This window comes from Leuresthes tenuis, unplaced genomic scaffold (assembly GCF_036924035.1).
Source record: "Leuresthes tenuis unplaced genomic scaffold, fLeuTen1.0.hap1 SCAF_22, whole genome shotgun sequence".
Lineage (NCBI taxonomy): Eukaryota > Metazoa > Chordata > Actinopteri > Atheriniformes > Atherinopsidae > Leuresthes > Leuresthes tenuis.
The window spans coordinates 18476499-18497779 of NW_027325376.1; the positions used below are offsets into that span (position 1 = coordinate 18476499).

General features: G+C 45.7%; 1 protein-coding gene across 1 annotated transcript in view; it reads left to right on the forward strand.

The window, feature by feature from the left end:
- Positions 1-21281, forward strand: part of LOC140282169 (mitogen-activated protein kinase kinase kinase 11) — a 46917-nt gene that overhangs the window by 15512 nt on the left and 10124 nt on the right. The window contains exons 2-9 of the mRNA XM_072376744.1: positions 9238-9418; positions 12544-12692; positions 13155-13330; positions 14943-15195; positions 17452-17568; positions 20036-20207; positions 20318-20430; positions 20604-21227. Coding sequence (XP_072232845.1) covers positions 9238-9418; positions 12544-12692; positions 13155-13330; positions 14943-15195; positions 17452-17568; positions 20036-20207; positions 20318-20430; positions 20604-21227 — 1785 coding nt within the window. The remainder of the gene's footprint in view (positions 1-9237; positions 9419-12543; positions 12693-13154; positions 13331-14942; positions 15196-17451; positions 17569-20035; positions 20208-20317; positions 20431-20603; positions 21228-21281) is intronic.

The window sequence follows — 21281 nt, forward strand, 5'->3', positions numbered from 1 at the left end:
TATAAATCTAATTTTGTGTAGCGTATTTTTCGCATGTCGCGGGATTTTGCAGTATATAGATTTTTTATATATTTGCAATTATCATATTAAAATTATTTGGTAAGATGAGCATTTTCTAGCCTAAAACTGTAAAAAAAAATTATTAAAATAAAATGAATAGCGTACAATAAACATAAGGTCACTACTTCGCAGAGTTTCGCCTATCGCAGGGTTTTGTTCTCCTAACCCCTAACCCAGGGGTCGGGAACCTTTTTGACTAAGAGAGCCATGAAAGCAAAAAATTTGGAAATTTATTTCAATGAGAGCCATATAATATATTTTAAAAGTGAATTCAACTAAATGTCAGTATAATAAGCCTCTGAATTTATTCTTTTGAATAATGTTGTTATAATTCAGTTCTTGCCGACAGAGGCATGTCTTGTATCCGTTTGATTATCTTGTCTTTGTTCGGAAGATCATCAAAAAGTTCCTCGGCTACATTCAGCATGAACGTTTTAGCATACTCGCCATCTGTGAATGGTTTTCCGTTCCTCACTATTGCTAAAGATCCAGCAAAGCTAGCGGAATTATAGTCACCTTGCCGGGTCCATACGCGGAGTTGCTGCTGGCTAGCTTGTACCCTGCTCAGTAGCTCTTGGCACGCTTTCTTTCTGCTGTCTCCTGCCGGGTATTTTGATGCAAAGGTAGCATGGCGCGTGTCGAAGTGCCGCTTTACATTCGACTGTTTCATCGATGTAATTTTGTCATTGCAAATTAGACACACCGCAGAATTTGCTCTCTCCACAAAGGCGAATTCTTCAGTCCATTCGGCCTGAAATGTACGATACTTGTCATCTTTTTTTCTTTTCGCCATCTTCTTCGTCGAAGGGTTAGTTCTGACTGATTCAAAAGGGGGCGTTTACCTGTTTTACGCTGCAACGGCCAACGTAGTCCAGTATCATCCAATTAAAATAATGGACAATTGCTCCTGCAGCCCTGAACAGGACATGAGCAGTGAAAAATCGATGGATGGATTAAAAACAAGTGAGAATATTTTGTTTTATCTGCGAGCCAGATGCAGTCATCAAAAGAGCCACACCTGGCTCGCGAGCCATAGGTTCCCGACCCCTGCCCTAACCTAACCCCTGCGATAGACGTGGGGCCTCTGCAAATACATTGCGTTTTCTAACTAGCTTAGTTACATATGGATAGATCTAACTTGACCAGAAAACTTCAGAACTTTCTCAGTTGTGCGTATTTGGTCTTCGTCTGTTTTTTACGTCCGCCTGATGTCTCCAAACTAAAAGAACGTAATGGAATAGCCAGGCTTGATGGAAAAAGATAAAAGAAATGGAACTCGTTAAATAAAAGTTGGTTGGAAATTCCATAACAGATCTCTTGCTCTTTGGCACAAAACCGCAAGATTGGACTTTGCGTAAGAACATGAAAAGAAGTCTGGTGAATATTTGGATTTTCAAATTCTTTGCTCAGATAAGATGAAGGGGGCGTGGGAGTGTGCTCTATGGGGCAAAAAGTGTTTGAGAGATGACATGTAGAGATAGCACAGTGGATGTCTGTGGATATACCAAAAATACTGGCCCCCTGTCTCAACAAAGCTGGCATAAGAGGAATATTCCAACATGTTGACAATCCCAAGCAGGCTGCCAAAATTGCACAAGAGTATCTTTAAAAAAAAGAAAATATGAAAAGTGAAAGCTATGACCATGCCAAGTATGTTGCCTAACTTGAAAAAAAATTGCTGTGCTTTTCAGTCTCATCAACCACTACTTTATTCACAACAGAATATGGAAAACGCATCGGATGTTGATTTTGAGTTATGTCATGAAACATATTTGTAGGGCTGTAAGATCCTAGTCGTCTGGTCGACTAATTGGTCGATACGTTCTTAGTTGACCAAAATTCTGATTGGTCGATTTTTTAAAAAAAATTCTTGAATTAATTTATTTTTATTATTTTATTTTATTTTATATTTTTAATTTATATATATTTTTATTTATTTATTTTGCCATTTTAAGTTCATAGTCTATGGTTAATTTCATCAGGAAGAAAGTACCAAGTGCCAAGTGCTAATGGGGGTATTTTCAGAGTACCCCTAATAGCCCGTCTTCAGAAAACACCCCCATTGTTTTGACTACTTTGGTTTAGCCCGACTAACTAGAGACGGGTAGATTGAAGAACTTCCATGTTGTTCAACGTCCGGTGGCTTGCTGAATATTTATTTTTATTTTGAGCGTTTCATTAACAGTATGTCCTCCTCTACCATCCATGTCAAAGACATTGGCAGTGTGGCAGAATTTTACCAAAATAGATGGGGGGGAATAAATTCGAATGCAAAATTTGCAAACAACAGTTTGGCTTCTGCAAAACGCTGTCAGAGCCGTCAGACTCAAGTTTGCTCTCCGCCTGCCGATTAGTAGATTTTTAGTCAAAATTTCAGGGTTTCAGTCGACCAAGAAATTCTGTGGTCGATTACAGCCCCACATATTTGCCCATCTTGAATTTGATGGCAGCAACACATCTCAAAAGAATTAGGACTGGGCCGTCTTTACGCCCCTCTTCTTTTACCGACAGTCTGTGAACATCTGGGAACGGAGGAGACCAGTTGTTTTCATTTGTTTTTAAATTCATTCATGTATTTATTTTTTTTTTTGTGCCTGAGGGCCCAAAGATCACAGACGCCAAATATTGGTTTCCAGCCGTGACCCTGACGCACTGAGATGTCTCAAAATTCTCTGAATCTTTTGATGACATCATGCACTATCGGTGATGGATATTCAAAGTCGCAATTTTACATCGAGGGACCTTAATGCGCCACTTTTTTTTTTTTTTTCAGATGCAGTCTTTGCGAGATTGCTGAACCTTCTGCCCATCTTTACTTTTTTAGAGAGACTCTGCCTCTCTGAGGTGCTCTTTTTAAACCCAGTCGTATTGCTGACCTGTTGCCAGTTAATTAGTCGTACCAAGTTCCTCCAGCTGCTTCTTTTTTTTTTTTTTCTAGCTTCTCGTAGATGTGGTGCCGGCTGATCTTCACTGAATCGTACTGTGTCTCACTTTTATTTTCGGATATGTTCTCTAAGTTCTACAGCGAAAAAAAAAAAAATTGGTTTGAGATTTACGACTCGATGTGTAACTTGCTTTTATTCACACAGTTTTTAGCACCTTAGGCTGCTTTTTTTTTTCTCAGCTGGTAAAGTATCAACTTCAAACAGACCCAAGGCTGTTGTACAAAGATGTAAAGAATCTGTGGGACGCAAGTAGTTGCTATTTGTGCAGGATTTGTGGTTGTACTGTATCAGCCTGGTAAGCTCACATGAAAGCGGCGGCGGAAGGCCCCGTGTGCAAATCCCTGACTCAGGGATCTTGTCAGTAAGTTAACTACTGCTTGCTCCAGTCAGCCCCAGCGCCAAACTCATATCTTGGCTGCTGTCGACAGCAGTCACGTCTGCAACTGATACACTCTTGTTTTCCGAACAGCAAACAATCCCAAACAGAGGCCCGTTGCCATGGAGACGTGTCACGGTGTTTTTGTGGCGACATTGTTGGTTTCGCCTCTCAATCAGGAAGATGTTCTGTCTGGGCAAGACTGATCTAGTTATGATACTTGCTGTTTTGCTCTTCTGCGTCCGTTCACCACTTTAGTTAACACATCTTCTTCTCTAAATATGAGAAGCGGGGGGAGATGAGACAGGATGCAGGTAAAACTCCCACATCCTTGCGCATTCTTGGATCAATAACATCTCATTTTCTTTCAAGCCATTCCTTTAAATATCCTGTGTCTATCTGTACAGCTATGGGAAAGGATATCTTTATTCCCTCTGTACCGTGGGGTTATTAAGTCCAGTCTTAAGTGCCCCGCTTTGGACTTTGAAGCTTTTGCACCGCAGTTTTGAGGATGTCAGCAGCAGTCTTGATTTAATGTGGGTCAGTAACTGATTTGGGCGCAGCATGTTGCCACATGCTGTCCTGTAGGCAGCTGACTAACACGGCAGTCGCCTGTCAGTGTGATGGCGGTGGTACGAGGGGGAAGGCTGAACAAGGGCTGAACTGTGGATGCACTCTGCCTCCGCTCAGGAAGTGGAAGAAGAATGCGGCGTGTTTGTGTGTGTGCTGAGACGGCTGAAAATGCTTTTGTGTGCTCGTTTCTGTGCTCGCTTTGCATGCGGGCGTTGTGGATCCCTGTGTGAGTGAGAGCTCAGGTAGGCTACATCCATCCCATAAGTGGACATTTTTATATGCACGGAGCGGCGTATATTTATTATTTATGTGTGTGTTATAAAACTGTCAGAACCTTTTATACACGTGCCTGCTGGCCTTTGCAATAAATCTGTGATGGATTCACGCGCACTCGCTTTGACTTTATTCCCAGCATGCCTCTGCACTCAAACCCATTAACATCACAGGACGGACAGAGTGATATTCTGTCTATTTCAACATCGATAACAGTGCACACATCCATGCAGAACTTCTTCTGTCAAGTGGCCAAATAATAGCTTTATAACAGGTTTATCTGCATTATATTTGAACAGTAAATGACATGAATGGCATTTCATTTGGATAAATGATTTATTTTTATTTTTGGGAGTATAATCTACTGATACTGATCACTCAATGAATTCTCTTTTTTTTGCCTTTTACTCATAATGTAGCGCTTACAAATCTGCTATTTGGGATGCGAACAGCTGCCGGGGTCTGATACCTGTTGGTTTCATGCCAGGCAGCGTGTGCATCACATTCCTCTCATCAGGAAACGTCTTGGAGCTGAACAAATACATCTTATTTGTGTTGTTGTGGTGGGAAATGAAAATTCCAATTAAAGTTGAATGCTTAGGATTCATGCTGAGGCAATAAATGTTTGTTTTTTTCTCCCATTTTGTCGAATTTACTTGCTCTGCACAGATGACCACGAACTGGATGGGTTAATAATGCGTTATCCTTCCTCGCCCTTTGAAATGAAAACGTTTCCAGGACCGACTGTGTAGCATCATTACAGATGAGTTGTTTTCTAAGGATGAGATCTGTTTTGCTCCCGTGTCTTATGAAGGCCAGCGGTGTTGGACTGGTTCTCTAATAAACCTTGCGTGCTCCACTCCTCTCCTCTCCCATAACTGTCCTATAAAAGCTTCACGCAAGCTTTTTGGTGTCATTTTTGTGTCGTCGTCGGCTTATTATTTTTTTTTAATGTTGGAAATCAGAAGCACGGTTTCCACCAGCTGCAGTGGGCGCTTCTTGAAGCCGAGGAGACTTCCGTTCTGGCTTGGATGGACACTTGGAAGTCCTTCTTTAGCCAGGGGCTCCTGTGGAAGCACAAACTGGCTCTGCATGTCTGTGAAGCTGATTAGCAAAGCATTTTAACCGAGTTTAACTAAGTTTCCCGACTCTTGCGTATATAGACAAGTGTCTGATTGGTGTTGTGATGGTCCAGCTGTCATAACTCAGCCACCCCCCACCCCCCTGGCATTCGGTCTACACTTCTTGTTGGTGTGTGGACAGTAGTTGAGTGGTGTGCCTTCGTGCGTCCCCTTCAGCTGCATCCTCTCCTCTTCTCTGTGTGTGTGTTTGCACAGATTTCTCATACTTGGCTGCTTGTATGCAACTGCCAAGAAATGGTCATAGAATGTAAGTGTGCTCTTGTTAAGTGGCTTTATTTTGTTTGCTCTGTTTGAATGGGTGCTTTGTGTGTGTGTGTGTGTGTGTGTTCCAATCTCTGAAACGCAGCTTTCCCGGCCCAGGCTTCCACTTTTAGCTGTGCCCAGCCTCACTCAATCATATGATGAGAATGAACATCCAACACGTCCCTCTGCTTGCTCCAGCGCAGCACCCACACTTCCCTCTGGTGCGTCTTTGTTGGTGTCTGGGCCCATGTGACCCCTCTTAACCCCAGTTTCCTGAAATAGCTTCGCTTTTGTTGTGCACACTGAGCAGCAGCAAATGCTGGGAATTTGCTTCTTTTTTTTTTTTTTTTAAAAAGGCAGGACCTCGTCACCGGAGGCTAATTGGCCGATGCCCGCGTCACTTCCTGGAAGCGGGGTCACAGCGCAGCGAGCGAGCGTCCTGGTGGAAGTAGGGGTGACTGACCGTGGCTTGTTTTTACCAGACTCTGGCCGGCAGGAGGACAAAAGAAGCAGAGCAAGGGATCAGGGTCTATTGCAGTAAATACCATCACACCCCCCCTACCGCCCCTCCTCTGCCATCATCACTCCCTCCCCCTCCCCCGAGGGCCTGTGGAATTGACAGAAACAATGACTCAGGCGTAGAACGGACACAAATTGATTTTCCGCAGAAAGGTTAAATGAGCAGGCACCCCCCCCCTCACTGAAGAGCTTGTTTTTGTTGTTTTTTTTCTTTGCCATGGGCAAGTTTTGCCATTTTATTGTTTATGTCCCTTTTTTGAGTTTGACAGTTTGTGGCGGAAGCGCCAAAAATGCTCCTTTTTAAAGGGAGACGTGAATTAAAAGCCTCTTTTTCTGCACCTTCTAGCATCGAGTGTGTGGTTTCGGCGGAGCTGGCTGCATAATTTCTCCCACCGATACATTATGAAAGAGGCGAGTCTCCTATCCCCCTCAATGTTCTCACAAACGCGGCAGACAACACAACCTCTTGTGATGCATTCCTTTGTGACGTCAAACTCGCTGCCTCTGGGCTGCGAGGCACAGCACAGGATGTCTGAACAAGGGAGACAAAGACAAAGAGAGTAAGGGGGGGGGGGGGTAGAATTGCATATATGCAAAGAAAAAAGATTAAACTCCTTTTAATGCGCTCAGAGAAGAGAGAAACTGGAGAAAATCCATTTTTCAGTGAAGTCGGAAGAAGGGGGAGGAGAAAACGCGCTGGGCCCAGAAAGTCAGAAAGTGACTGCAAATAGCAGGAGTCTTACTTCCCTATAATAAGTTGGGCTCTTTGCAGCTTCCCCTCCCGGAGTTTGACAGCCACCCCTGCCCTGAGCGATGCCCAGTCTGTCAGCAAAGCAGAAGAGAGACACGGCAGCCGCTCTTTCTGAGACATGTGACTCAGAGTCACTCTGCTGCAACCGACATCCTCGTCATTATTTTCTGTTTTCTCGCTCAGCAAACCTTCCACTGCCACGAGCTTGCACAACACGGCCTGATTACCACAACGCGATCACGCAAATGTACTTCTGTCTTTCTTCCTATGCTATTTTTTTTTTGGTTGGTGTCTTTGACAAGTCAGCTGCTTCGAAAATTCTCTCATGTCATGCGAGCAAGAGCCGAAGCCAGAATAGCTCGAAAACAAAAGCCACCGTTTTTAGGGGAGTTCAGACTTCCTAAGAGTCTTCATCTAGTAGGTATGAACGCATAAGACCTCCACCGGTGAAGCAGTCTTAGCCTGTTGCAGAGTTTCTGTGTTGCCTCACCTGCTTGTGTGGCCTCATGCAAAGGCAGGAGACACAGAAAATGTGGAGCACGATTCAAAAAAAGCAATCAAAAACTGCTCCTCGGTGCCATTAGAGGTGAAAGACTTTTAGAATGATACCATGAAGAGATGCGCGATCACAGCCCTGTGGGCTGCGCTTGCTTGGAATATCCATGTCGCTCTGCAGCCACACGGCTGAGATCAGATCCAGAAAAGATGTGCTTTGATGGGAAAGTGGACGTTTTTGTGATTTTGGATTTGGAGCTTGTGACTCAGGAGCAGCGTGGGGGGGGTTTTCCACGGCCAGATAAGACGTTTTCTCACGACGCTCACATTTCTAAGGTTTCTAAGTGACAAATGCGAGGGCAACACTGCTTTTGCCGTCCTTATCACACAAAAAAACACCGGAAAATGGGCATATCGTGGCATACAACATTACATCCTGTGTGGAGCCGAGCATTCAGTATTAGGCCAGTAAATGAGCTGGGATGAAATTAAAGAGCTTCTTGAAAAACATGAGTTTTACAGCTGGCAGGAATTTCCCCAGCTGCCCTTTGAATATGCAGAAAATGCTCCAACAATGGGCTCTTTGTGCAGATGTTGCAGTCACTGTTACATGCAGAGGGAGTCAGGTGCAAGTATGTTGCAGTGAAGGGTGCGCCTCCGCCCATCACCTGCTGTAATGCCACATCAGATTATGCTCTGCTGTCTCCCCACTTCGGTGTCAGTATATGCACCGATCTCTCCTTTGTTGACATGGCAACGGGAGAAGCCAGCAAGATGGTTCCATCGCTGACCCGATCAGACCTCTAGTTGTGGGTCAACCTTGAGATCACGTGCGATAGGGAAATATTACGTGGACGAGGACCAAGTTCGTTTTATAATGAGGGGTGACTGAGACTCAGAGGAGAGAGTGGCGGGGCCGTTAATCGCAGAACTCTGTGGCCCCTGTCTCATTAACAGGAGCGAGCGGAATAGATACGGTGGCCGTTTCGTACCTGAGAGAGGCAGCAGGTGGGCAGAGGTGATGAGCCGTCTCTGCTTAGGTTCTGTTAGATATGCAAAGAAGTGATTCTTTTCTTAAAGAATTCATTGTTTTATTGAATATTTCAGGTCTTCAAGCTTTTGGTTCTCATTTCTAAAAATAGAATAAAATTACAGCTCTAAAAGTGTCAGATGCGACATGAACGGGAGCCATTAAGGTTTTCGAAGAAACTGTGTTTCCTCTCCAACACGTCGAGCCTGTTTCGTGCTTCCAGTCGTGTGTGTGTGTGTGTGTGTGTGTGTGTGTGTGTGTGTGTGTGTGTGTGTGTGTGTGTGTGTGTGTGTGTGTGTGTGTGTGTGTGTGTGTGTGTGTGTGTGTGTGTGTGTGTGTGTGTGTGTGTGTGTGTGTGTGTGTGTGTGTGTGTGTGTGTGTGTGTGTGTGTGTGTGTGTGTGTGTGTGTGTGTGTGTGTGTGTGTGTGTGTGTGTGTGTGTGTGTGTGTGTGTGTCACATCTTTAGTAGTTAATCTAAAGCATGCCTGCTAAAGTCAAAGAGCCGTAGCGTTGGCTGTGATTGTGGGCAAAGGTTTTACCCACCGATGTTGATATCGATCAGTCAAAGAGAGCAAACTGTGGCGTATGAATTGTGTTTTTCACTGACTGTTAAGATAGTAGTGGCCTATAAACAAGAGGAAGAGGAAGTGAGAAAGAAACTGAGACTGTTGAATGCATATACTAAGACTAAGCGCTGTCTTGCTGGACTCTTTGTCTAAAGAGCAGGAAGAAATCTCGCGCGGATTATTCAACCACTGCTCGACGAAGCGTTCGAGTCTCACCGACCTTTCTTTTTCCTCTTCCTGCCCCCTTGTCCCTCCCTCCTGCAGTCCTTCTGGCTCAGCCCATCGAGAACGAATGCATGGAGGGTCTGACGTTGAAGATCACCGATTTCGGCCTGGCGAGAGAGTGGCACAAGACCACCAAGATGAGCACCGCCGGCACCTACGCCTGGATGGCCCCCGAGGTCATCAAGTCCTCCACCTTCTCCAAGGGCAGTGATGTTTGGAGGTGAGTGTGTGTGCCTGGGAGGAGCCCCCTCCATCTGAAGCCCGCTCATATTCAGCTGCTGTGTTTCATTAAGACTTATAACGCGGGGATTTTAGTCGGGTTTTAACAGAAAGATAAAAAACAAACTCTAACAGTGTTCTCAGGCTTTTAGTGGTTTTAAAAAAGGTTACTTAGAAATATCGCACATCTCCTTCTTTTCTTATGGGAGCACATTTGCGCTTTGTGTGCAAGGCTCTGGTCAGTTTGACACTTTTACAAAGCACCCCGGAATCAGGCAACCTTTAAAAAAAAAAAAGAAAAACTGCCCAAAAAGGATAAAAGACTTCCAGCTGATATTTGTTCTCTTAGTCCATGTAACACTTTTATGGGCATGTGTTCAGTCCACAGGTGCTTCAAGCTGAGAGAAAATGATCGGCAAGAGTGGCTCCAAGATGAAAATGTCACGTTTAGCATATTTCCAAATGATAAAATGCAGGCTGTGTGGTACAGTACCGCACAAACGTCTCAATCCATCCCTCAGCTCTTTACATTTCGTTTCCAAGCAGCCAGGCTTTCCTGTAATCTTTAAAGTGGTCTTCAGCAGTAGTTCTCCTGGTTTGTCTTTGGACACGAGCTGCTTTTTCACTCCTTTTCAGTCCAGTCCATGTGAAAACTGACTGTTTTCAGAGTGTTTTTACTTGGCACTGGCCTATAAATCCTGATTCACAAATCATTCAATTCAACCTCCGCCCTGGAATTTCAGGCTCGTCATACAGCCACCGTCTTAAAAGCCACCTTTTAAGTGGCTTTTAAGTTTCTTGTAGGAGAGAACGTTTGACATTGTTTTTGTCCGTTTACCTGGGTCAGGTGCTGTGAAAGTGAGACCAACCGTGGGTTGTTAGCGGCTTACTTTAACACAGAAGTGCCCACTCAGACATGAAGTGGACACGTTCGGAGGATCAACAGAACGAAGTGACGGGAGTTTCTGATTCACACGAGTGTTGGTTGTTGTTTTCGTTGAGAAATGCATATTTACGGTCGGCGCCGTGCCATCTTTTCGGGGACGCTTGCTGTTTATGCAACTCGGACAGTGATCATAGCAACTCGAAGCTTCAAACGCCTCGGTTTCGAGCCCAGATTCCAGTGTTTGGAACAAACTGGGGCTTGTATTTGAAAGATGTGGCCAGAGATGACGTTCAGAAACGGCCATCGACATCTGGGTTCGGATCGCGAAGAGGGTGGGAGCCCACTTTTCTTTCTTTTCTTTTTTTTCTTTTTGCACCTCGACCCCCATCGTGGGACTAAAGGTCCTGTTTGATATTCATTCCAGAGTGTCGCAGAAGTGCTGAAGTAGCCTCGGAAGTTGTGATTATGTGCAGAGCTTGCACTAAACTCTGGTAATAAGAGGGGAGGTGGTGAAGAGACGGAGGGACAGAGTAGAGTGATGGATTGCAGCAAGGCCACCGCGGCCACGTGATGGCGTCTCTTCAAAGGGCTGCTCTGTGCTTTGTTGTGAGACATGTGTACTGCACACTGTCCCATTGTCTCCGGTGTAGACAGAGGAGGAGCCCTCTCTGCAGAACTAACCACAGCCCTTTATCTGGGACTGGCTCTGTCTCCTGGTTATGGTTTGTGGGTTTGTAATAATGACTTAAACGACTGCCTGATTTGTAGAGAGGGGGAGTCATGACGGCCTTTAAGTGCACCGTAAGAATTTTAAGCTGGAATGAAGCGAGTGTTTACTTACTCAATAACCGGGGAAAAAGTTTCTGTAAACGATAACACGTTCACAGCCTTACTGTTTAGAGGCTTCAGCTTTTTCTCTCCTATCTTTTTAATCCCTTGGATTTCAACCATTTCACCCGTTCTTAAAGGCTTCCCCCGTGAAACCAGCTGAGCGTGCCGTCACCGTAAACCTCGTTGAAAGCACCCTAAGAACATCACAAAGCATTTTTTTCTAGAGTGCGAGTTACTTGAGGCTTCTCTGTTTTCCTTTTAGAGAGTTTTTACTTCTTTAATGGGCCTCAGTGCCATCTCACTCTGGCGCACATCCTTTTTCTTTCATCTCCTCTGTCTAGAAACGGCAAACGCAGGCAAGCTCTTATTCACAACAAGTCTCTGCACAATCTGAGGGGGGAGAAGCTGCAAAATGAGCGAGTAGCAGGCAGGCAGCTTCTCTCTGCAAATGAAGGGTAATCTTTGTTCTGGTATTCTTTCTCATCCGTCCACTGCCGCTCATCTCCAAAGCCACACTGCAGAGACGGCGACCGCCTCTGGGCTGGCCGACTCAGAGCGTTTCTGCACAGTCACAGTGTGTGGAAGTTGTAATTAAAGAACTATAAAAAAATAAAAAAAAAGCTGCGGCTCGAGCTCTCCTCTTAGCTCTCCTCCACGATGCTTTCGGTCGATTCTGGGCGAGGGCTAATTGACAGTGTGGGAGCTCCAAGTCCTGCGCCACGCTTCATCTTCTGAGGACGCAGGGCTGCTCCATTGTGTGGGCTCAAAAGTCCCGCGTGTGCGCGCCTCCGTGTGTGTGGGTGCACGCACGAGTTCACAGTGCTTTGTTAGCATCGGTCTTCATCAGGCAAAATATTCCTCTGCACCAGTCTTCCTCAGCTGTGCTGCGATGGTGGATGTGAAAGGTACCATGTGTACTGCACCAAGGTATGAAACCGAGGTTTAGACTGACTTTAAATTCATCCGAGGCACACAGCCCCGTCTGTAAGGCGTAAACACAAATGTGAGCTTGTAACAAAGAGCTGTAGGACTTTCCCTCTGTAAGAAAATGTGTATCTGTGTTTCTTAATGGTAGCGAAGGTGCTTTAACTCATGCTGGAAAGGTTGCATTCAGTCTCTTTGTCAGCCTAATTTCTGGAGAAACCAGAGAGCTGTTTTTACTGAACAAAGCTCTGAGAGAGGCACACCACTTTGTTTTTTATTTTTTATTTCACCAAATAGCAGGAGGCAGGGAAACGTGGGGAGATGAAGACTAAAGCGGGGCAAAAAACAAATCTCCTCAAAAGACTGATTTGCAAATGAAAAAGTTGAATTGTTAGCTTCAAGGAACGCAAGCCATCCCATACGTGTACAAATATTCATGTCTGAGCGTCCTGTCTCATGCCTCCTCCTCATCTGTGCCCCCCCAGCTATGGCGTCCTGCTGTGGGAGCTGCTAACAGGGGAGGCCCCCTACAGAGGCATCGATGGACTCGCCGTCGCCTACGGAGTCGCCGTCAACAAGCTCACTCTGCCCATTCCCTCCACTTGCCCAGAGCCCTTTGCGCTGCTCATGTCAGGTGAGATTTTGAATTCAATGTAATTGAAAGCACTACTAGCACTTTGAATTACCACAAAGCCGCACTGAAATCGAGAAAAAGAGGATTAAAGAATGTTTTTTGAGCTGCTTCTTCTGCTCAAAGTTTGCAGCATTTCTGCAGAATTCCGCCACGGCAAGTTAATTAAGCAGAAGACTTAAAGGAGATATCAGCTTGTCCCTCGATTCTGCTGGCAAGTGTAGGTAAAATGTGCAAAAAGAAAAGAAATAAGAAATGACTGGCACTGCAGGATATACGTCTGAGTGGAGACACAGTCAGCCAGCGGGTCATTCTGCCTAAACTGAGTCTTAAATTCTGAGCCGACAGCTTTTGAATGAGTACTATGGTCAATGAGAGTGTGACTTCCTCCTTTCATGCTCAAAAAGAAGTGAAACTGCGCTGGGAAGGAGTTGAGTCGTCAGATGTCTGCTGTGTTTTTCGCAGAGTGCTGGGACCAGGACCCTCACCGACGGCCCGACTTTGGCTCCATCCTGGCTCAGCTGACGGCCCTGGAGGCGCAGGTGAAGGAGGAGATGCCGCAGGACTCCTTCCATTCCCTGCAGGAGGACTGGAAACTGGAGATTCAGGACATGTTTGATGAACTCCGGGCCAAAGAGAAGGTATGATGCGGGCAAGCTTTCCAGTCAGCCTCCTGCAGTGTCTGCACTGGAAGGTTAGCAGTCAGTCAGTCTGTCTGACCTTCCCCTAAAGTCCCACCCACCCGATAAAGAAAGGGAGAAAAAGCTCATTTACTTGATGTGTAGAAGCAAAGACTATTCAGACATGTATGAAAGAATGAAATGATTTTCAAATCGTTTCCGAAGCAGGCAGACGGATATGCCACGAAGAGGCTTTGACTTTAATGTGTGTCCTATTTCTGCTTTTTACATTTGAGGAGTTGGCACGACTCCTTTCAGCCAGGTGGCCTTTCTTCGAAGAGCTCAGAAGCTGTTTGTCTTTGTCATGCGAAGACAATGAGAGCCATTACTGTCAATCCCCGAGGTAGCACCAGCCTGCAGGATCGGCTGTGTTGGCTTGAGAGTAAGAGCCACACTCCGGCGCCATTCTTTCAGTAGATTCTTTCTTGTTTTCTTTTGTGAGACTCAGAGCTGAGTTCTGATCCGAGTGACTCTGTGACTCTGGAGCTTTTAACGTGTCAACATGGCACTTCCATACAGGCAAACGTGTTCCACGGTAATGTTAGCTTAATATATTAGAACGGCGTATGGCGATGATGACTGACGTTAAACTGAAGTCACGCATGTGAGAAGTGGAAAAGAAAAGGAAAAAGAGGTGCCTTTGCTTTGAATGATCTATTTAATACTGTTTTTTTCCATTACGAGCACCGAACAGGGCTCTTATTGGGGGAAAAAAGTCAAAACGGATGAGCTTGTTGCGGCTCAATGTGACGAGGAGTATAAGGAGGTTTCAGGTGCGTGATACGATCGGTCAGACACAGCATTGCGATGAATCGATTGTCACAAGCCTCGCTGTTGGAGAAAACCCAGTTCCAGGCCTGTTTTAGGTCAATCAAGACCGCTTTAAGTGGGATTAGCGGCGCCATCTCCAGAGCACACGGTCAGAGAGACAATTGGCTCTTCAGCGTCCTTGTTTGTGCTCTTCTGTTATCTGCGCCACAGACTTCAGGCTATTTTCATTTGAACAGATTGTTTCAGCTTCGCCCCCCCATCACATTGTTATCACCGGCAGTTTTTTTTCTGTGCGATCTGCTCCCATCAAGGTTCTTTTTTTTTCTGTCTTTTGTTGTGATTATTTTTGTCTGACTTGTCTGATATCTCTGGTTGCACAGACAGGGCGAGAACAAGTTTCTCAATCATTTTCCTTGTTAATGGGGTGAGGATTTTTTTTTTGCCCATATGGTTACCTAAATGAAAGGAGAAAAAAACCATCATTCACAACACTTGGGCCTGAGTGAATAGTTGAGTGATTTTCATTAACATTAACATCAAAGAGCTGGCCTAAACCTGAGGGATTTGAAAATATATAGTTATTTATGAGAAGCTGTTATAAAATTTGTACAGGGTTGAATCGTCAATCCCTGGAGCCGTAGCCCCGTCTCATCTTGATTCATGAAAGGTTCTGATGCATCTTACTTTCACAAAATATCCTTTCGGAAGACGTTAAGCTTGCATAAGATCAGTCACACGTGGTTGAGAACTAAATAACCAAACCAAACTGCTTTGGTGCACCTGCCCTCTTCTCCTCCATCAGGAGCTGCGGTGCCGCGAGGAGGAGCTGAAGCGAGCGGCCCTGGAGCAGAAGTCCCACGAAGAGTTCCTGCGGCAGCGCGAGCAACAGCTGGCCCAGTGGGAGCAGGACGTGTTCGAGCGCGAGCTCAGCCTCCTCATCCTCCACCTGAATCAGAATCAGAATCAGGAGAAACCCAACGTCAAGAAGAGGAAGGGCACCTTCAAGAAGCACAAGCTCAAAAGCAAGAACGGCGAGAAGATCAGCATGCCCCAAGGTGCGCGTTTGTTTCAAATGCTAGTCAGCCCCGCAGCGGTGTGGAAATATCAAACAGTCCAACATGGAGAGCAGCCTGAGCGGCATTCAGTCGGTTCTTATTAGCAGCTGCTCCAATCCAGCGCTGACTTTGTGCCGCTGCTTTGGTCACACTCACCTGAGTGTGCTGCTGCTACTTTTGTGTCCTCCGCTGCAGCAAAGTCACACAGCCAGCAGCGGTTCCCATCCAGTGTTTGTGTGCACGCGTGAGTGTATTTTGGGCTGAGCAAGCATGCGTAAATGCGCTGTCCCCGTGTGTTTTTCTGTGTGTGTTTTGTGTGTGTGTGTCGTGGTCAGGCCTTTCCCAGCAGCAGGGCGGTGATGTGGTGGCGGTGGTGGGGGGTTGATGAGTGGGGAGAGTGAGCCAACCACGCCTTGACACTTCCTGTCCGTGAATACACTGGCTACTCTCTCACTCTATGCCTCCTACTCCCTCTTTCTTTTTAGGGATGCCTTACCTTACCTCAGTGTTTTTACTCTCCTTAAACCGTATCTGCCTGAATCTCTTTCTTTTTTCCCCTTCCTATTGCCTCCTCTGTTATTATCTGTTCCTTCCTCCTGTCTTGCTCCTGCACTTTGTACTCTGAGCTAACTTCTCTGTTGCTTTTAATTCTCTAGAGACCAGAGAACTTGAAGCACACTTTTAAGGCTGTGCTAAAAGAATACCTTAACAGTAAAAGTTAGAAAAGGAAAATACACTTCAAAGACAAAGCGTCTGTGTTCTCGACTAACGGGCTTTGCAGCTGCTTTTGTTTCATGCTGCTTTGCGGCTAAATGTGCAGGCGGGCTAACGTGTCGCAGCAGCGATGTGGCTAAAGCGTTGTTGTTAAATATAGGTGAGAATGAAAAATCTGTCGCACATTTTACCCTCAGCCCAAATTTTCCCCTTAGGAAGCTTGACCCGGTTCAACTGACCTGAACAAAAGATTTTAGCTTATTTAGCCAACTGCTTGGCTAGCTAATTTAGCACACAATGATTCATTTTAACAAACAAGCACCAAGCGGTTGTAGCTACGTGCTGCAAAGCCCATCGTGTCTTTTCCTGAGTTGACAATTTTGGCTTTATGAAGCCATGACCAGAAACTACATAATTAAGAGGGGGGTCACCTTTTTTTTTTTGTCGGTAACTTCGTGATACACCTCAGCAAGTAACAGCACTGGAGGTTTTTGCAGTCAAACGCCACAGAGTGGGCTTCTTTCAAATCAAAGTGGATGAGTAATTGAAAAGCATACTTGCAGCCCTTAATTGAAGAGATGTAATTAAGAAAGTCAAGGGTACACGTACGGCACTGAGAGACAGAAATGGATGTATGGAGTGCACTTTGATTTAAGCTTCATCATACAAGAGCATGAATTAGTCCGTCACCTAATGTCTGCTTAAACCATTTTTCCTGTCTGTGGTTGGTTAATTTAAACTTGCTCAGTAATGTTTAGTTGTTTTTTTTCCATCAGCATCAAGCACATATTTTCTATCCACTTCCCTTTAGCTTGTGCATGCATTTCCTTGCTAAATTGAGCTTGACAGCTGTCAGGGGTGAAGTTTGTTAAGTCTTCCAATTAATTACCTGTCACCTCGAAGGTTTTCAGTTGTCCGCTGCTTGCTGTCAGCTGACAAAATTGTCCCCTCATTTGGATTATTCAAAGTCTACTTGACGTCTTTGACTTGATGATTTCTGATGTGATTCATTTACGTACTAATGGAAGGAGATCTGTACACTCTTTTTTTCTTTTTAACGCCATCACTTTCACAGACCTTTTACATGTGTTACCGCATGGCAGACAGTGGAAGGGACAAATAATGAAATGAAATGAAATTATTTGAATGTCTGACTTATTGATAGGACAAAACAGATAATTGACATAGAAAATTTGCTGCGAACTGAATGAAAATGATGACATTGAGACTATTTTGAGGTTTGACACATTCAAGATGGCTCATTTGAAGGAAGGCCTATTTAAGGTTGTTCCTCCTGAAACACACTGAATTGTGAAGCTTGTTGTTAGCAGTGTGAATTTGCAGCACGCAGCTGTGCGATTTTAGTCCTGCACGTCCCTCACTTGTGAAAATTGGACTTTGACTGAAAAGACGTGTGCAGAAAAGCTAATTTTGCAGGATTCAATTCTATTAGACTGAATTTCGTGAAGTATGAATCTCCTTCGAGGTGTTGCAAAAATCCAATGACCTTTCCCGTTGTATTTGTGTGCGTTTGTGTTGCAGATTTCATCCATAAGATTACGGTGCAAGCATCTCCAGGATTGGAAAAGAGGCGAAACTCCCCGGACTTGGGTTCGGGCTCCTCGCCGTCCTTCGGCCCACGCTTTCGTGCAATCCAGCGTGAGTGCACTCCTGTTCTCTCCCCTCCCCATTCCACACGTTCACCTGTGCAGCTGCATTTGCCGTACGCTTGTGTACGTTTCGTGAGAAAAAGAGAGCGTTACAAAAGTTGCAGAATCACTCTTAGTCATCCCTGCACACATAGCCTCTTTTGCAACATCACATCTCCCCGTTTCCAAATTCTCTCCTTTCATGTCCTCTCAACCACCCACGCGTCTTTTGTCTTCCCCTGTTTCCCCATGGGCCCCCCGTTCTCTTTCTCTCACTCTTCCCTCCCTGCTCTGTCTCTCACACACACCCTTTTCCCTTTTCAATAGCCTGTTCCAGTCCAAATATTATCTGACTTCCTCTTGGCGGCTCAGCACTTTTTTTTTCATTATTTTTTATTTTTTTACCCACTGTAGACCCGCTCGCCTCCTCATCGCTGCAGTTGCTGCATTGCACCAGTAGGGGGAGCCATTCAGCCACACATTTCGAGCAGGAACGGTTTTATATGCATGCACTGGGCCACAGTGCGGTTGACTGAATTAAAAATAAGCTGGGAGGAATTCATTGCTCGGCGAGGAGAGGTTAAGAAGGTTTGCAGCGGCCACAGAGATTTACAATACTCCTCTGCTTGTCAGGCTCTTACGCAGACGATCCAGAGATCTCTCCCTTCAGAGGGATCCTCCAGCCAGTCCGTCCTAACAAAAACCCAAAAGGAAATTTGTGGCGGACAAATGGGCGGTGAAAGGGATTTTACTGAACAATTACCGCTGTGGCTGGCATATAAGCACAAACTGCTGTGAAAGAGTTAGCTGTAAAAGTGGTCAGTAAATCCAAAACATCTGCCAGCTTCATTTATTCATTAAATAGCAGGCTGGTTTTCTTTGCTTCCTAATGACTCTCCTTAATGGCAGTCACTAAACCATGAGTGTGCCTGTCATTAAAATGTGTTTAGTGGATATTTATGCTTGCCCTCTCAGTAGCAAGCAGTGATTTATCTCTGGGGCCCACGAACCATATTTGTCTTGAGAACTGCCGAATTGATTTGCATTAGTCTGCTGAGCTCAATTCCATTGTGCCGTATTCCGCTAAATTAGATAACAAGAAATTCAAACCGCCCCATATTTTTAGGGAATTAATGGAGACGGGAGAGGGGGGGCTGCAATAAGGAGTGTCTTTTGCCTCTCAGCAGGCTGGCTGTGTCACACATGTCGGCAGCTTATGGATATTTTATCTGTGGGGCCATGATCAGATCTAATTTTTGTGTTGGGTTCCTCAGTTCAGTTCTGGTGCTAGAGGGACAGGATATTGAGGCTCGGACTGCATATAAAAGATGGATGCAGTCACCCGGTGTTGTTGATTTAATGGTTTATTTGGATGGTCGTCCTCTGAGATACAGATTTTTGTCATCTTGAGCTTCTAGTCATTCTCCAGCTCTGAAAAAAAAAGAATAAAGCTGAATGACAGACCTAAGGCTTCAAAAACAGTAGTTCACATATGAGGCTGGAATCTCAAGAGATGAACAAGATCATGAGAAAGTCAATTTTTCTGCCAAGTTTAAAATGCAGCAGCTTCTAACGGGGTTGGTTTAGTTGCGTGCGAAAGTTTTTCTCACAGAAAGAAGCACGAAAAAAAGACACTAAAGGCTTTTTATTTATTTATTTATTTAATTTTTCTTTATTTTTGTTGGCGTTGCCTGCTGAGGAAGACAGGTTCCCGCTCCCCTTCTGATCAGCTGCAGCACGAGTTCGACTTACCCAACCGGCTCCACTACGAGGATCCGATTGGTTAATGAAAGTATATGTTCAGCCTCCCAAATACTTTGCAACTTTGAATTCACAGATGGTGCCGTGTCGGGGTACGGCCTCCCATCCTCCTCTGAATATATTACATTCAACAGGATTTAGAGCAGGCATATCCCACTGGATAATGTGACATAACCTCGGCCAACACTTTGACTATTGACCAGATTTAGTTTGCTAAAGCTGCTCACTCGTACAGTCGTCAGGGGACTGGTTGCTGCTCACACTATTTGCTTTAGCAGCACAAGTCAGCTGGTGTGGAGAAGAAAGGGATGAGATATGTTGCCAAAGCCTGGCAGGTGCAATCTCAACTTTTAGTCTAACTCTGCATTTCCCCCTCATATTTCAAGATGATTTTCGCTCCCTCTTCTCACACATTCTGCCCTGTGAAATATGTAAGATATATTGTGGCCACATGATCGACTTTAGAGTTAATTTGGGCTCCCAACTTTGCAAACTTCTGCGTAGGAAAGCACACCGGGCTTCATAAATTCCAGCAGTTATGCGAGTCAGCGGAAGGTCTGTGTGATGGAAATGATTGCGGGGCTGTGTTGATTCGTTGGTGAAGCCTGGCTTTTAAAACGCTCACCTCATTAGAGCAGTTCGGCTTACATATCGCTGCTACGCCTTGTTCATTTCATCCTGCTATTTGCTCTCATGTGCTTCTCTTCTCTCTGCAGTCAGTCCCAGTGATAACAGCAGGACGATTGGGCTGAGCTCAGTTTGGCCCTTAGAGGCCCCATCTCTTAAACAAGCGAATGGAGACTTGAGGTTGAGCCCCCACTGGAGGCCCCAGAGCCCAAAGAGTCCCAAAAGCCCCAAAGTCCTGCGGCCCAGTCCCCAGGATAGCAGGTACGGTCAAGATTGATTTATTTTTTTTGCTTTTGCTTCTACATTGAAACATTTACAGGCTTTTTGCTTCATACGTCGCTGTTCTTTATTTAAATTCCGGTTGCTTTCAGTCTGTCGATGAGAGCCAAGCTCCTGGAGTCCGACAGCAATGAGAATGGAGAGTCGAGGGATGACTTTGAGGAGTACCGACCTACCACCCCAACCCCTCCCCCTGCTCAGAACGGTACTGTACCCTCCATCACCAGCCTAACCTTCAGCCGCACATCTTACGTTATCATTCACATGAGTGGCACAAGTGTGAATTATGAATAGAAGCTAAATGAATAATAAATGTGTTGAGTCATCCTTTTCTGTCTCATTGTGCTGCTGTTCTCTTAAAATGGTCTCTTTCTGCAGGCTCCTCTGTGAAGGACAGCCTGCGCCTTCCTCCCTCTCAGGGGGACTCGGGCAGTGAGGAGGGGGGTTACTCCCCAGCCGGCTCCCCCATGCCTGGGGTGGTTTCTCTCAGTAGCATGTTTAAGAACACACACCGGGCTCTGCTGGGTGGTGGCTCCCTGTTGGCGTCTGTAGGACTTGGTCGGTGCTTGGACATGCCCCCCAGGGTTCCCCCTCGAACTAACCTCCCTTCCTTAGAGGACCGCAACTTCTCCGAACTTGAGATCTCCCACCCCAAGCCCCTCACTTCAGACCCCCCAGTAGTGGATGACCTCATCACGTTCTCCACCTCGGAGCTGCTCCCCAGGCCTCTCCTGGAGTTAGCCCTGCAGTACCAAGAACTGAAACCCTTACCCCTGACGCCGCCTCCACCAAACCCCCGAGAGAGGGCCGGCCACAGGACGCCACAAACCCCCCACAGTCCGCAGAGCCCCGGGACCCCCGTGCGGCAGGACAGGCCCTCCCCAGGAGAATGGACCGTCACCTCCAGTTCAAGCAACGGGGGGGAGTTCAGCTGTGAGACCCAGGAACACAGATCGGACAGGAGGAGGAGGTCCAGCCACGGCCTGAATGCTTCTCAGCTCGGTCAGTCTGTTTTACATTTCACTTTAGAGTCTAAACGTCAAGTGTCCGATGTCT